Raw genomic sequence first — 16,641 nt, 5'->3', positions numbered from 1 at the left:
TGTAGCAGTTAAAAAATGGATAGATGGCTAAAAAGTAATGGATTGTATTCACAAATTTTTTGTACGGTTTTAAGGAATTGGTTCATGCAATTGAGGATGATAAAGCAAATGAAAGTTTGTTAATATGCAAAAATGATTGTTCATCAATAGTTATTAGGTCATGTAAATATGCATATCTAAGAAGGTGGATAAAAAATAGGTGTGATGCAAATTGAATTGTAATGTTAATTATGGGTGATAGGAAGAAGAGAATCTTTGCACTCAATAAAGAACACTATAGGAACCTTTGCTTGTTAAACTTGCTGATAATGGATATTTTGCTGCTTATTGAACTAAAAGTAATACATTCATTCTTTTTAACAAATACACAAATGTTAAATTATATTTGCTTCTTTTTCATATTTTGGGTTATTTGTTAAATGTTGGATTTTAAAGTATCACTGTGAAAATTTTATATATGCAAATGTTCAAATATAATACTTATATATCTCAGATTGTTTAATTACATTATATATAATTTGCAATGTTTAAAAACTGAGTGGTCCTTCTCTTCAGCCAGTTTAAATAAATTTACATTTTTAAATTTTCTTTTAAGTCGAAGAAGTGACATGCAGACTAATGTTGTAAGACCAGCATCAGGAGGTCAACCAAATGTATTAAGTAATCATCAGAATTTTGCAGATAATTGTTTGAGAGGTCGTTAGTATATTAGATTTAGATAAGGAACATGGGTGTATTCTCCAGAAGTAGACAATTGTGTAACACTTATTTTATATATATATATATATATATATATATATATATATATATATATATATATATATATATTGTGAATTTACCCTTGGGATTAATAAAGTATCTATCTATCTATCTATCTATCTATCTATCTATCTATCTATCTATCTATCTATCTATCTATCTATCTATCTATCTATCTATCTATCTATCTATCTATCTATCTATCTATTTTATATAACACAGATTGTGCAGAGAAACTTTTTGACTTGGTGGACAGTTTTGCTGAAAGTGCAAAGCGGAAAGCTGCTGTCTGGCCCTTGCAGATCATCCTTCTTATTCTATGCCCAGAAATCATTCAGGATATTTCAAAAGATGTGGTGGAAGACAGTAAAGCCAACAAGGTGAATTGATAAAAGACCCTTTCTGTCAAATATTTTGTTTTTTAAATTATATATGTTTCATAATCTTACTTGAGATTATTACAGTATTTGTTGCTTTACATAAAAAGGGTATATGGCTTGATTTATACATATAAGACATACTTAGCCTTTTGGTGATATAGTTTAAATCTGTTTTTGTTGTACACAGTAAAATGTATGTTTTTGCTGTAGAAATTATTTTTAGACAATCTGAGGAAGGCCTTGGCTGGCCATGGAGGAAGCAAGCAGTTAACAGAAAGTGCAGCAATAGCCTGTGTAAAACTTTGCAAAGCGTCAACATTCATCAACTGGGAAGACAACTCTGTTATCTTCCTGCTAGTTCAATCCATGGTGATGGACTTAAAGGTAAAAATCTGTCTTTTTTTATTTTAGCATTTAAATTTCCATTATTTTGCAGACAGCTATTGATTCGTATTATGATTTTAGAGCAATAGAGTATTTGTCTAGCTGATCAGAATTTCGCAGCTTTTTTGCCTGATATAATGCACTCTTTAAATGATTTACTGACATTTTTTTAACAGATCATGTAGCATTACAGTTAGTAGGTAGTGTTGTTTAAACTTTTCAGCATTCCTAAAGAGGAACATTTTATTATTTTCAGCTGTTTAAGAAAAAAACATTATGATGATGTCAAAATTTATTTGTTTATACAGTCCATTTGTTTCCCTCTCTCTTTCTCTCTCCATTAAAATCCCAACCCCACTCATCTTACTTTTCTCATTCATTAGCCTATATGTATTATTGGATGCAGATCTTTGTTTTGTGTTATGGATTAATATGTTGGATGCCAGTATCCCCTGACTTCTAGGATTTTATGTTATCTTTTGTAATGTAATTTTGAATAGCCAGTTGTTTGTGGGTGAAGCAAGCTATTTAGGTTGTATGGCTATGTGTATGCTTCATTGCTTATATTTAAACTGTGATTTTTAGTTCATTCAAATCTGTTATCAGCCACTGTCCTGCAAGACAGACAAACATTTAAGCAATTTATTTTTAATTAGTTATGCAACTATGATAATGGCATAATAGTTTTTTACTGTGTTTTTTTTAATTCATGGAAACCAATGAATTTTGTGTGAAATGAAAACAGGCTTTCCAAATGTATTGATCAATGTAATCATAATCAATAAATATTAGTATTTAGAATTCATTTGTTATTTTAGAAGTACACAGACCTTTAAAACATTTTAAATCATTGCTAACTATAATTCCTGACCCAAAATATTTATTAAAGATGGTTTCAGTTGGAATCATTCACATAGCATGGATTTGTGTTTTGAAATCTTAATTAAGCCAGTCTTCTGTTAAATAATAGATAACTGAAATTGGCCACAAAAAGTTAAATTTGTTTCACCTTTAATCTTACTAAAGCCTTTTGGCATGTAACTGATGTAAAAGTATGCTTCCAGTTAGTTGTTCTTTATTTATTTGTATTTTTGTGTCCCTAGGCTTTGTTGTTTAACCCCCCTAAGCCTTTCTCCAGGGGAGCTGGCAGCCAGAATGCAGATGTTGACCTAATGATTGATTGCTTTGTTTCCTGTTTCCGCATAAATCCTCACAATAATCAGCACTTCAAGGTGAACTACAATTTTGAATATTTTTATTTTCTGTGTTATAGTCCATAGTTTATTAAATATTATAGAGCATCTTCCATTTGTCTCTTTGTACCAGGAAATAATTCCTGATAGTCTTGGGTATAAAACAAAAAAAAAAAACTCGCAAAGCAGGGATAAATGAAAAGAGCTGAAGGTACAAAAGACACAGACAACCAAAGAAAAATCTGTCAGCTTCTTTGGAATATGCTTCACGCTCCAGATGAAAAGACCTGCATAAGTTGCTCACCTTCCTAACTACCACACCTCCATATTTCCTGTTTTCTAGGTAGAATGACTTGCACATTTGCCCACCTTCCTAACTACCATACCTCCAATTTTTCTGTTTTTCTTTCATATTCTTTACCTCTAATCCTCCTGTCATTGTGTTATTTTGAATGGGTTTGAAACCCCATTCTGTGAGTTCGATTTTAGAATATGCCATATAATCGCTACCAGGTTCAGGCGTGGCCATTTGTACCATGAAACTCAACCAATTAAAGGACTTGGTTTCTATAGTTACATTCTATTTTCATTGTTGAATTTTATAGTGGCTAGTTATAGACAAACCATTCTGTGGAAAATGAGAAGGAGCGCTCTTGTCAGAACTCTTAGGTTTCACATTTAAACTATCAAAAATATGCCTTCATCTTCCCTGGCATGGAGCGATATGTTGGTGTCCAGAGGTCTGAAAATCTTCTAAATTTTCTCCAGACCTTTTAGTGCCTGCCCTTTTTTTCCAACCAGGAAAGACAAGCACTCTAGTATCCTGGAATAATATTACATATCTATATTACTAAATAAAGGTTGTATACATACTGTATATGCACGGATGCCAGATGCACCGAAGGCGCATGCGCACTGCGCCTCAGCGCCCCAGAGTCAAACCCTGCGGCTTCCCAAAGTCAGTAGCTGGCACCCAAACAACACAACACAACCTAAAGTTCACGTCACAATACAACCGCCTCCCGAAAGCGAACACCACCACATATACAACCTTCGTTTAGTGATGTTTTGTATATATGCAAGGAAGAAGCACCAAAAGCGCAACCGCACTGCGCCTCAGCGCCCCTGAGTCAAACCCATTGGCTTCCCAGAGTCAGTAGGTGGCGCCCAAACAACACAACACGACCTGTAAACTAAACTTGAGGTAAAGCGTGCACACCAGGTTGTATATATGCACAGATGCCAGAGGCCACAAGCAAGCCGTACACAGTACATCTGCTGCCCGAACGTGACCGCACACACCACCGCATATACCACATTCGTTTAGTAATGTAGCCCTCCAAGCCCAGATCCACCGCCATGGTCACTTCAGCACGCGAATCCGTCACCGTCAGCAAACGACTTCTAGCTAATGACACAGCCATACAAAGAAAAAAATGAGACAGCATGGATAAAAACAATGAATGCTGGCGCCTACAACATGCTTCTGAAACACCAGAACCAGATGAGTCACAGCTCCAAAAAGAAACCGCTTTAGTACAAATATATTTATTTAATTAAATGAAAACTTTCTCAGGACGTACCCACCCTCCATGATTTTTCTTCCCTCGAAATATCGGAGGAAACAGAAAGTGATTGCCATTCTTGGATTTGGGGTTTGCTGGTAATAATATATAATATCATTTTACACACTTATTATCAGCTACTATTTTGAAAAATACACTTATATTTCCATTCTGCAATTGACCTCTTATGTTACCAGTATGAGTTTCTTTTATTCTATTATTGTAAAGCACTTTGGTCACAGCATTCCTATGTTGTTTTAAATGTGCTATATAAATAAATTGACATTGAGTTTTACTATTTAGGGGTTTCTTGTGGAATCATCTGCTGCTCCATTCCATACTGGTGATGATCTTTTCACTTGAAATCCTTTTACTGTCTAGGCACTCAAAATATTTATAATACAGTATATTTAGTTAATTTAATATAATATTTAGAAAAAGTGATATGTAATGCTCCAGTTTGAGACCTTCTTGATTTTATAATGATTGTATTTAGAAGATATGAACCCATTAAGCAATAGAATTTGTTAACTATTTGTGGGTTTGTGGTAAGGCAAGTTAGGGGTCCATAGAGGTGCATAAGGTTTTAATTAAAATAGTGAGGCTCAGATCTGGTGAATTTGGGTGTATACCACTGGAAAGGTCCACGTCCGTAGGGTATTTAATGGGAAAATTGGTAGGTCAGCCGGTTTCCTCATTGACGCTCCACAGGTCATTAAGCAAAAGTACCTGCACCCTCAAAGTGTAAAGGATAAAGAGATTATCAAATAAGGAGGAATGGAAGAAGAAAGATCAAGAACAGAAACTGAGAGAAGGGAGAGAAAATCAAGGAATCAAGGAGAGACGATTTTGATATAGATAAAGAGTAGGTTTGTGTGTGTGAGCCAGTGCAGGGGACAGGAAGCATGGAGGTCGGAAAGCAGCCCCATGGTGAGCCAGAGGAACAGCTCTGCAGGAGCAGTTTGGTTGTGTTGAACACAGAGAGAGCAATAGTGACTGTTGGCTTTGGGGTCTTTCCACATATGCCGAGGGATGGTAGTGGGATATGCTTTGCTGAGGAGACCCAGTGGGTAAGCTGGGAGACAAGGGAAAGAAAGATGCACTGAGGTTCATAGGAGAATATGAAAGGAAGTATATCAGTTTTAACTCTGTGTTTTAACTTTAAGTTTCTTGTGGATTTATTTATTTATTGATTTTTAACTCCCACAATGAGCATTATTTTTTATTGTAATATGTATTGGTTATTTATTTAATGAAGTATTTACACCAAACTATTTATTTACTTGGGCACTCCCTGTATGTAATACAATGCACTGTGCACTTTTTGCACCACCTTGCTCTTTTTGTCCTCATTGCACTAGTCTATCCTCAGTTTTTCTGACTATCACTGCCATGAAAAAGGTGATGTAAAGACTGCGGGGAACTTGGGGAATCACAGAGTTACTGTGTTTTTTATCAACTGAAAACTAAAATTTGATTTGTAATGCAATTTTGAGTGCTTAGTCACTCTTTATCCAATGTCCTGGTTTATGCAAACCCTGAAGTGAATAGACATTCCTTTTTTTAGGGTGGCATTTTATTGCATGTAATAGTTAGGATAGGCTTTTAAAATAGTAAGAGAATACCCTAAATTCTGTTTGTGTTTTCAGCACTTAGGTGATCTTAGTGTTAATAAACATAATGCTTTTAGAATTAAAGACAGATTAATCATGGACATTTTATCTTTTTATCCAAGAGACACACTCCTATTTTTATATGGTTCTTAAAGGAATACTTGACCCAAAAATTATATTTTTTTATATGGTACTTATCCAATGATGTGGCTCAGGGTGCTGGAACTAGGATCCAGCAATCCATGGCCCCAACCTTTTGCGAAGTCACTGAGCCACTTTCACCATGGTCGGTAGACCCATGGGGACCAACACAATCCTCATTGCTAGCCCGGTCACTGCCAGTGGTCTCATTTAAATCACCCATGACCAGAGGAGTGTTACCTTGCAGGCACCCATCAACCCCTGAGCGAAATTGCGAATAAAATGACTCCATCACTGAGAAATCACTTATTGCGATTGGTGCATACACTGAGACAACAGGCAAGGCACCCAAAGAGTGCCTTAATCTGAGTCTCATAATACGCTCATCGAGAGGAGTCATAGCACACTGCTTGATGGTAACTCCTGTCTGTACCAGGAACAGTGAAGGACTGCTGGGAGAGCTCTGAGGGTTGATAAGGAGGCATTTGTTAGAGAAATCTGTGAGCAAGTGACACAACATCTACGTTCTAGTGACCCACGTCCTGCTTGCAGAGGAGTTGAAGCATTATGCACATCTGAATCTGCTCCTCAGAGAATCACAGTCAGGGCAGGTGACTGAACAGTCCTTATGGATGACGCTGTACTTTTGACCTGCTGGGCTGGTTACTTTGAGCAGCTGTTTAACACTTGAATCCCTGAAGCCTATGAAAGAACTCCTGGCCCAGCTTAAATCCCTTCACACCTCTCCATCAGTGTCTTTTGTTTTGTAAATGTGTCGCTCAGGGCAAGCAGCCTGCTGTTCCATCCCATGCCTTGACGGAGCTCGGCTGTGTGTGTGTGTGTGTGTGTGTGTGTGTTCATTATCCTATTCTGTTCAGTGCTTGCATTGACTGGGTGTCGTGGGGTCCAGCGCCTGTGGGGCATCTGTTGGTGAAGAAAGATTCACCGATATTGACTTTGCCGATGATGCTGTGATCTTCAGTGAGTCAATGGAGACTCAGATTGGGGCCCTCGATGGACTGAGCAAGAAGTTTAAGTGTCTGGGCTTGTGAGTGCCCTGGATAACAAACAAGATCCAGGCCTTTAATGACCTCTTGGGCATTTAAAACAAGTGGTTTACTTACCTTGGCAGCGACATTCATTTCTCTAGACATTCTTTGTGTGAAGTCAGTAAATGAATTGGCAGAGAATGGGGGGTCATGAGGTTGCTTGAAAGGGGTGTTTAGCTCTTCTGATATCTGTGCAAAGGACAAAGTTCCAAGTCTTTCGATTCTTGGTGCTTCCTGTTTTGCTATATGGTTGTGAGACATGGATGCAATCCAGTGGCCTGAGACGAAGACTGGATTCCTTCAATACTGTATCACTTCGGAGAACCCTTAGGTAACACTGCTTTGACTTTGTGTCGAACGAGCTGCTGCTCACGGAGTCCCGAATGGGGCACATTACCTGCATTGTGAGAGAGTGTCAGTTTTGGCACTACAGCCATGTGGTGTGATTCTCCAAGGGTGATCCAACTCACAGGATCCTCATTTTTGAATACCGGAGTGGCTGGACCAGGCCAAGGGGATACGTACGTAACACCTGGCTGTGGCAGTTAGATGGTAAATTCCAGGGGGGTGGGACTGGACTATGTGTCTGTCTGGGGAGTTGCCAACCAGGATCCCGAGTTGTTCTCATCGTGTGGTGGGTGTGGCAACACGCTGTATCAGCGCATGCTCCCCAACCTGACCTGACCTGTACTTACCCCATGTACTTTGTAGTCATGCTCGAGAAAAATTATTGTCCTCATGTTTTCATGCAAAATAGACAGAAAAAATTGTATAATATAATACAAGCCAATAACGACAGTTTACTTTTTTGAATTGAAGACGGGACTCTTGACTAACAAATGATGGGGGACCAGTGGGTCTTCAATTCAAAAAATCTACCCCACAAGACTTTAGTTTCCTGTTCATGAAGTGTGTCGATTACTACAGAAGTATCTTTTTAGCACTATTTTAGCAAAACAGCTTGTGTTTTCCATGTTTTGTGTATCTGACTGAATGTCATGTGGATTATGCAATATGAGTAATGTGTTTTTTTTTCTTTTCCCTTTGATGTTTTTCACATAGGTTGCTGTTGTACAGCTTTGTTCACTTTTAGCTTGTATCATATCAAAAACTTTTTTCTGTTCGTTCTGCGTGGAAAAATATATAATTTTTGGGTGGAATATTCAGAGTTAAAGTATTCTTGGTTGAGAAACAATATGATTTATTTTTGAAACACTGTTTTAAGATTTAGATAACAAAACTTGTTCTAATAGTAATCTTGTTTTTATTTTCCTTTGATTTTGACAATGATGGTAGGTCTGCTTGGCGTCTTCCTCTCCACCCACCTTTCATTTTGTGCTGGTGAACTCACTACATCGAATAATCACAAATGTAAGTACTCCCATTTTATATTACATAAATTGAGAGATAGCAGTGTAATTTGTTTGTACCCTTTCAGAATTTAGTTATTTTGCCTCTTACCATAGTTTTATGTATCTTTGTTTGTTCTCCTAACTTAGAATTGTACAAATGTGCTGAAATATGTACCCTTCCCCTTTTTCTGTTTGAGTAAAACTTTGCTCTGTAATGATCTAAGTTGCTGTTAATCAAGCAAATAAAAGTTTTGCTGGCAGCTAGATTGTTAGTTTGTTTCAGTCAATGAAGTAGCATTGTTGCCCAGAAAAAGGCTTTGATTTTTAGGATTTTGGACAGATGCATCCTGTTTTCTTTAGTTATTGTTGAGATGTATCTTGAATCGATTGGAGTCCGTTTGTGGCAAATTGAATCGATTGGGCATAGTTTAGAAAGGCACACTGCATGTCAGGACAAAACTAAGGCATGAAGTCCAAGGAACTCTCTGTAGACCTCTACGCTAAAATTGTGATGAGGCATGGATCAGATATAAAACCATTTGTGAAGCTTTGAATGTTACAGTAGGACAGTTTGGGACCATCAAGACTCTTCTTAGAGTTGGCTGTCGGACCATACTGAAAAACTAGGCCAGAAGGACTTGATCAGGAAGGTGTCTGAGAAACTAATGGTCACTCTGAGAGCATGAGGGAAAAGATTCTCTGGTCTGATGACACAAAAACTGACTTGGTTGGGCAGAACTCCAGGCATTATGTCTGGTGAAGACCAGGCACTGCTCATCATCTGCCTAATGTCATCCCTGTGGTCAAGCATTGTGATGGTAGTATCATGCTGTAGGGGTTACTTCTTAGTGGCATGGACAGGAGGACTGGTCATATTTGAGAGAAGGATAAATGCAGCCAGATGCAGAGAGTTCCTAGTGTGACAACATGTTGAATTTCAGTTTCCTTTCAAAATCATGTAGGATGTGGGTTTTTGTTATGCTATATTGACCCTAGTGTATGTATTGCTCGTATTCATCCTGCGATGTGCTGGCACCCTGTTCAGGATTTCCTCCTGCCTCGCACACAGTGCTTGCTGGGATGGGTGCAACCCTGAATGGATGGCATTATTAAACGTATATAACGAAGATTTTTTTAAAGTTCTGAACACTCGGTTGTCTAAGTTTTATGACTAGTTTTAATTTCACAAAGACGTTTATCGTGTGATGATTGGTTATATGGAGAAAGAAAAGGAAGGATAGGAGCTGGGGGTTTGGTACATCAGACAGAGACGGCACGAATGCAATAAAGAAAGCCCACTCAGAAGAACATCCATCGGATTCTGTGTTCATGTCTCCGACCACCAGATCACGAACCCAACATTTATGCAATATTTAAGTTAGACCTGTGTGATACCCATTCATACATCCAATTTTTTGGAGCCTCGTCACACCTGCCATAAAGTTCTCTACACTGAATGTACACCTGGGGACTCCTTATTGCGAGGGAGCATCACTACCGCCACACTACCGTGCATATGTAATACCTGCTTTAATGCATTTCATCATGAAAATAATATCAAGTATTTATCTTAGCATTATAAATTTTCAGAGAGCAGGAATATCATGAAGTGAATGTATTCTGTGCAGCAATTGCTGCCTGTGCCTCCTCTTATTGCAAGGGGAAGTCAGTTTAAGAAGCACGTAGCGATTAACAATTGGGTCGGGGAACACTTAACACAAATCATTTTATGTGCTACATTAACTTATGACGGAGTTTGAGAAAATCTAGTAAATTAAACATTGATTTTAGAATGAAGTTTAGTTCTACTGTAATGACAAAATAAACTGAGAATAAAGTGGAAATTTCGACTTTAATCTCGACATAAACAGTTATTATTTATGTATATAGCTTAGCTTGAAGCAAGGTGCATATTAATGCAGTTTGCCTTAATGATGGTTCAGTTGGTAAAGATGTCATCACCAAGTTGCACTTGTTTTATTTTATTTTATTTTTATTTGGTGAATACTGTGTAATGCACCTGGGCTTGAACTCTTGAAGTAATAGAATTATTACTGGAAGTTGCACTATTATTTATTTTATTGTTATTATTTTTTAGTTTACATATTACGCAGTTTAATGATGGTAAGGTTGTTTAAAAAGTCACTTTAACGTGTCAGTGGACAGAGATTGTTAACATTAACAGAAAGTGTAGTTGGTTTACAAAAAATATTTACTATTTATTCCTTTTCCAAGACATGTTCAGTGCAATACAACCTTTGACAACCACCTCTGGATATTTTACTAAGTCTAAATGCCTCTTTGGATGGTTGAAAATATGTTGTCAAAATTTTAGTTTAATTTGTTTGCAAAATTTGTTCAATAAAAAGGCTCTATATTTTGACTGCATCTATCATGCAATGTGATTCCTTCTCTTCATTAGTGCCACCCCCTTTAAAACTATCACTTTATGGAGCCATGCAAACCTATATTAATACTTGTGCGCACATTAAAATGGTTTATTTTTGTACAATGTACAATTCTCTTGACAATGGAATAAGTTACAGGTATAATTTTGAAAAATACTGTGATATAGAATTTTGGTCATACTGCCCAGCACTGCCTTGAAATAAATCTGCTACAGAGCGCATGCAACCTCAGACTGGGGGTTCAGACTTAAATATTATAATAGAACATGTGTGGAGAGACCTGGAGATGGCAGTTTGCAGATACTTTACCTCCAGTCTAACAGCTTGAGTGGATGTCCCAAACAGAATGGGATAAACGGCTTAAATTCAGGTGTGCAAAGCTTGTAGAGAGTAAAACTGCTGGTAAAGGGGTTTTTACAATTTACTGAATTAAAGGTTAGAATACATGACTGAGAGAAGGAAGTTTTTGATTTTTAATAAATTTGTAAACACATTATGTGTTTTTGAGTATAGATTGATGGACAAAAAATGGCAAACATATTGATTTAAAGTGCACAGAGCAAGTGAAGGGTTCTGAATAATTTTTGGATCCACTGAGTATTTTTATTGTTTGTATTATTTGTCTCCATTTCTTCTTTCACCAGACTTTAAAGCATGCCCGGACAGGACATTGTAGAGTATTCACACTATATTTACGAATGTAGAATTGGTTTGGCTAGCAGTTCAAAGGAATATTTTTTTCTTTAAAGTCTAATGTTTCTAAGGTGTTCTACAAGTTTGTTGTCTGAATATCAGTGAATTATATTGAGGAATGTCATTTTTTAAAATTTTTATGTAAAGGCATTCCCTTTACCTCAAACTGACAAGTTAATGGATGGACAGACTTTTTCACTTGTATTACTGAAATTAATCTGTGATTACTTTTAGATGGCATTTTCAGTTGTTATGCTGACATCTCAAGTTTATGTAATTTTGTCTTGTTCCTGATGCTATCATTAAATAGGAGCTGGTATAACAATCTCATGCACTTTCCATTATTTAGTTAGTTGGATTTCTGTGTTAATTATTGGTTTCTTTGTGGTTCAGGCCATGTGTACTTAAGTCATGGGTTGTATATTCTTTTAATAGTTAAGCATTCCTTTGATTAAATAATTTTTGTTTTTTCTAGTTAGGTACATAGAATACTGTTTGCTATTTTTGCTTATATAATAATTTAATGTGTTATTATTTTCCCGTTTTTCTCTTTCATTGTACTTTCCTACCAACCTATTCCTTGCATTCATCTTTTCTCCTGCCACCCCTCAGTCTGCACTGGACTGGTGGCCTAAGATCGATGCTGTGTACTGTTACTCAGGGGAACTGCGCAGCATGTTTGCAGAAACTCACGCCAGGGTAATGCAAGGGTGTAGTTCACACCAGACTTTACGCATGACACCGGTAAGAACTTCTAGACTAAATGTTTTTTATGTTTTTTTTTTCTTTGTTCCTTATCTATAGTATTTTATAATATGAGAAAGAAACAACTCCAGCATCATTATGTGAAAGTGTTAGGGTAAAGGGCAAAATATTGAAAAATGTTTCCTCCTGTAGAGAGTGTGACCAAGATGTTACTTTTGCAAAACTGTTTAGAAATGAAGAAATATGAGAAATCTTCCCTTGTTTATAATGTGGAGTATTAGTAATTTTTGAATACAGAAGTAGTGAACTGTTTTTCTAGTAATTTTTTCTTTCAATGTTGAGTGGTTCCATAAATTTTTCCTCCACATGGTCTGAACAAAAAACATGCCATTAATTACAACAATTTCATTAAATTTTTTTGAGGTATGTTTTACAATGCCATAATGTTCACCTGTTAAATAAAATAGTTTTCTGTCTTGTGTGTGATTTATTTTTTTGTAACAAAGTAAAACAACTGAATGAACGTCCTCCAGGAATCATGATTCTATCATTTTTGCCGTGGGTTGTAATCCAAAGCAGAAATTTAAATACATAAAGCAGCAGAAACATAAAAAACAAACAAAATTAGACTGAAATAACAATAATACTATCAATAGATTAATAGATCAATACAGTATCCCAAAGCGGAAATTTAAATACATAAAGCAGCAGAAACATAAAAAACAAACTTAGACTGAAATAACAATAATACTATCAATAGATTAATAGATCTATACAGTATATGTACAGTATATTGTGCAGAAATTGTAGAATGAACTTATAAGCATTTAGATTGGAATGTCTGGAGGAAGTGTTAGTTTAACAAACACATGCTTCTCAATACAAGGAGATTGAAAGCTTTTGATCCTCCTTAAAATGGTGTTACAAGAAGGAAGATCTAGAACAGTTCTAGCATTTAATTTCTCCTCTTGCATTTCTTTTCTGTGCCCTCACTTAGTACTGGTGAGTTTTAGTATATTTGAAGTGCTAATGGCTGCCCGCATGAACCAAACTGATTTATTTTCTCTTATCTGTTTGGTTGATGGCATATATTTCTCTGAGTTAAAGCCACCTAAAACCTAGAACTGCGGTGGCTTGTGAAAAATTAGATTTTTATACACTAGATATTTTTATTTCAGTATGCATATATAGTAAAAATATACGGGTTTTAAAAAAGTGGTATAGTATATATTTATTATTCATTTATACTAATGTAATCTTCAGATATCAGTGGGATTGGTTTGGACAAAACTTTTCACCTATTTTTACATTTTCCATTCCCAAGGTTGTTCTTGCTTAAATTTTGTTTGTTGTTTTTATTGTCAGGTATTCATAATTGTTTCTTTTTTTAGAGCCTTACATTTAAAGCCAGATTTAAAGAAAAAAATACAGATTTGGATACCAGAAGTTACAAATGTCTGCTGCTAGCAATAGTGAAGTTAATTCATGCAGATCCAAAACTGTTATTACATGTAAGTACATTCTATGGCACCTTCACAGCATTTTCGACTGGTTTTGCTCAACTTTCTTTAAGAATAGAATCCATTTAGCTATAGATGGAAAACTCTGTTTAAGATTTTTTTTGGTTACTAACCATAATTGATGACAGTTTACAGCAATGACAAATGGATATGAAGCTTGCAAACTAAGTGTAAAATGTTTCTAATGCAAATAAGTGCACTGGCAGGTTCTTAAAGGAATGCTCCAATTAGAATTTTGTTTTTAAATATATTACTTGCCCCATATTTTTCATCATGATTGCTGAGAAATCTTTTTTATGTCTTACTTTCATGCAGAATGGAGATAAAAAAAAGTTTAAGATGTAATAGAAACCAATAGTGACCAATGTTGTATAATAGGAAACAACTTGATTAACATCCATTGAAAAGAGAAAAAAAATCTCATGTTACTCGAGTCACATAATCCATATCAGGTATCAAATCATATACTCAAAACATGCAAAATGTGTGCTTCTTTGCTAAAATATTGTTAAATAGATACATCTGGAATAATCATCACACTTCATAAACAGGCAACTAAAGCCTTATGAGGATCACTTTTTGAATTAAAGAAAGGACTCTTGAGCAACGAATGAAGGGGAGAGGCGCATCGTCTTCATTCAACAGGTTTACTTAGGTGATCGTCATTTAATGGCAGGATATTACAAACAGTCTGAAGCTGATCTTGGTTTACTGAATTTTTCAGAATCTGCTTCTTCTGCTTATATCAGTTTACACACACACAAAAAAAAATCCTGTCAACACACTGTAAATTGAGTAACACAGCTCAAATCAGAGTAATCTTTCAAAAATCTTCAGTTAGTTCTTAACTAAAGCATATCAAATGTTTCACATATCAGTACAAAAATAATTTTCATGATATATAGGAAAAGAATAGGAAAAATCTTTAAATAGCACATTTCCCTCAAAAAAAAAATGATGATGGTCAAATGATACATTTTAACAGTTTATAGGTGACAGAAATTCATAAATGTATTCATTTTTATATAAAAAAATGTCTTATATAAACTGTGTTTGATTTAACTAAAGGAAAGAGCCAGTAAAAGTCCAGAATCCTAATGACATGCATCATATAAACAGTTCTTGTGTCTTATGCCAATTTTACAAAAATATGCCTAAATGTCCTTGAAACCTATTGTGTTTGTTTTGGTTTATGATTAAGTTAATGTTGTTGTCTGTTTCTAGATAATACAATGAATACTATAGTGCATCTGCATTTAGAATATTTAGCAGAAGTGCTCATTTCTTAGTTCATGGATAGTAAACAGATAATGAAACAGTATAACATGTTTTTATTATATGCATATCTCAGATTAAACAGTGTATTTTGCCAAAACACGTAGGTGATATGCTATCTAGTAATTATAATTTATAAATGATTTGCTTGTTTGTGTGAAGACTGAGTTACTTCATAAATAATATCTTTCTATGTTTCTTCAAGTGTATTATTTTAGCAAATGTTCATTTCCTGTGATACGAAAGTAAAATACAGATATATAATTTTTCATCTAATAAACTTTAGAAGTGTGCTTTTTTTCCAAACTGTTATACATTAGCACAGACATTTGGTTTTAGGTTGCTGAAAAAAAAAATGTTAAAACCAAAAAACCTTTTTATTTGGTTTGTTCTTTGGTGTTATAGGTTATATTCTTGTTTTTTCAATTTTATAGCTTTTAGTATCACATTTTTGTATGCCTACACTTAAAAGTAGTTTAGGTACTAGTGGGAATATATTTGCATTATACAACCCCAAATCAGAAAAAGTTGGGACAGTGTGGAAAATGTGAATAAAAAAAGAAAAAAGCAAGTTATAATTTCTCCTCAAATTTTATTTCATTGCAGACAGTATGAACACAAAATAATTCATGTTTTTTTTGTCAACATCATTTGATTTGTAAATAAATATCCATTCTTGCCATTCAGGCTTGCAACACATTCCAAAAAAAGTTGGGATGGGGGCAATTAAGGGGTAGTAATGAGGTATAATAACTAAATAATGATGTGATTTGAAACTGGTGATGTTAACAGGTGATTGCAATCATGATTCGGTACAAAAGCAGCATCGAGGAAAGGCCTACTCCTTTAGGAGCAAAGATGGGCAGAGGATCGCCAGTTTGCCACCAAGTGCGGGCAAAAATCTTTGAAATGATGAAGAAAAACGTTTCTCAAAGACAGATAGGAAGAGATTTGGGCATTTCACCCTCTACAGTGCATAACATAGTGAAAAGAATCAGGGAATCTGGAGAAATTACCGTGCGCAAATGCCAAGGGCGCAAGCCTAAACTGAATGGCCGTGATCTCCGAGCCCTCAGACAGCACTGCATTAAAAACCGTCATTCATCAATAAATGATATAACTGCGTGGGCTCAGGACTACTTCAGGAAGTCACTCTCAAGCACCACAGTACGTAGTTAGTTACATTAGGAAATGCCAGCTAAAACTGTACTGTGCCAAAAGGAAGCCCTACATAAATAGTGTCCAGAAGCGCCGTCGACTTCTCTGGACTCTGAGGCATCTGGGATGGTCCATTGTGCAGTGGAAACGTGTATTGTGGTCAGACGAATTGGTTTTTCACATCTTTTTTGGAAGAAATGGACGCTGTGTGCTGCAGACCAAAGAGGAAAAGGACCATCCAGACTGTTACCAGATACAAGTCCAAAAGCCAGGGTCTGTCAAGGTATAGGGTTGTGTCAGTGCCTTCGGCAAAGGTAACTTGCACTTTTGCGATGGCACCATCAATGCTGAGAAGTATATCTCAGTTTTGGAGGAACAAATGCTGCCTTCAAGACGACGTCTTTTCCAGGGACGCCGATGCTTATTTCAGCAAGACAATGCCAAAC

General features: G+C 35.9%; 1 protein-coding gene across 1 annotated transcript in view; it reads left to right on the top strand.

The window, feature by feature from the left end:
• nf1a (neurofibromin 1a) overlaps positions 1–16,641 on the top strand; it is a 456,100-nt gene that overhangs the window by 125,143 nt on the left and 314,316 nt on the right. The window contains 6 exon segments of the mRNA XM_051931227.1: positions 982–1,139; positions 1,350–1,523; positions 2,627–2,755; positions 8,381–8,455; positions 12,150–12,281; positions 13,634–13,753. Coding sequence (XP_051787187.1) covers positions 982–1,139; positions 1,350–1,523; positions 2,627–2,755; positions 8,381–8,455; positions 12,150–12,281; positions 13,634–13,753 — 788 coding nt within the window.

Source organism: Erpetoichthys calabaricus, chromosome 8 (assembly GCF_900747795.2).
Source record: "Erpetoichthys calabaricus chromosome 8, fErpCal1.3, whole genome shotgun sequence".
NCBI classification, from domain to species: Eukaryota; Metazoa; Chordata; class Cladistia; order Polypteriformes; family Polypteridae; genus Erpetoichthys; species Erpetoichthys calabaricus.
This window is presented reverse-complemented; position numbering and strand designations above follow the sequence as displayed.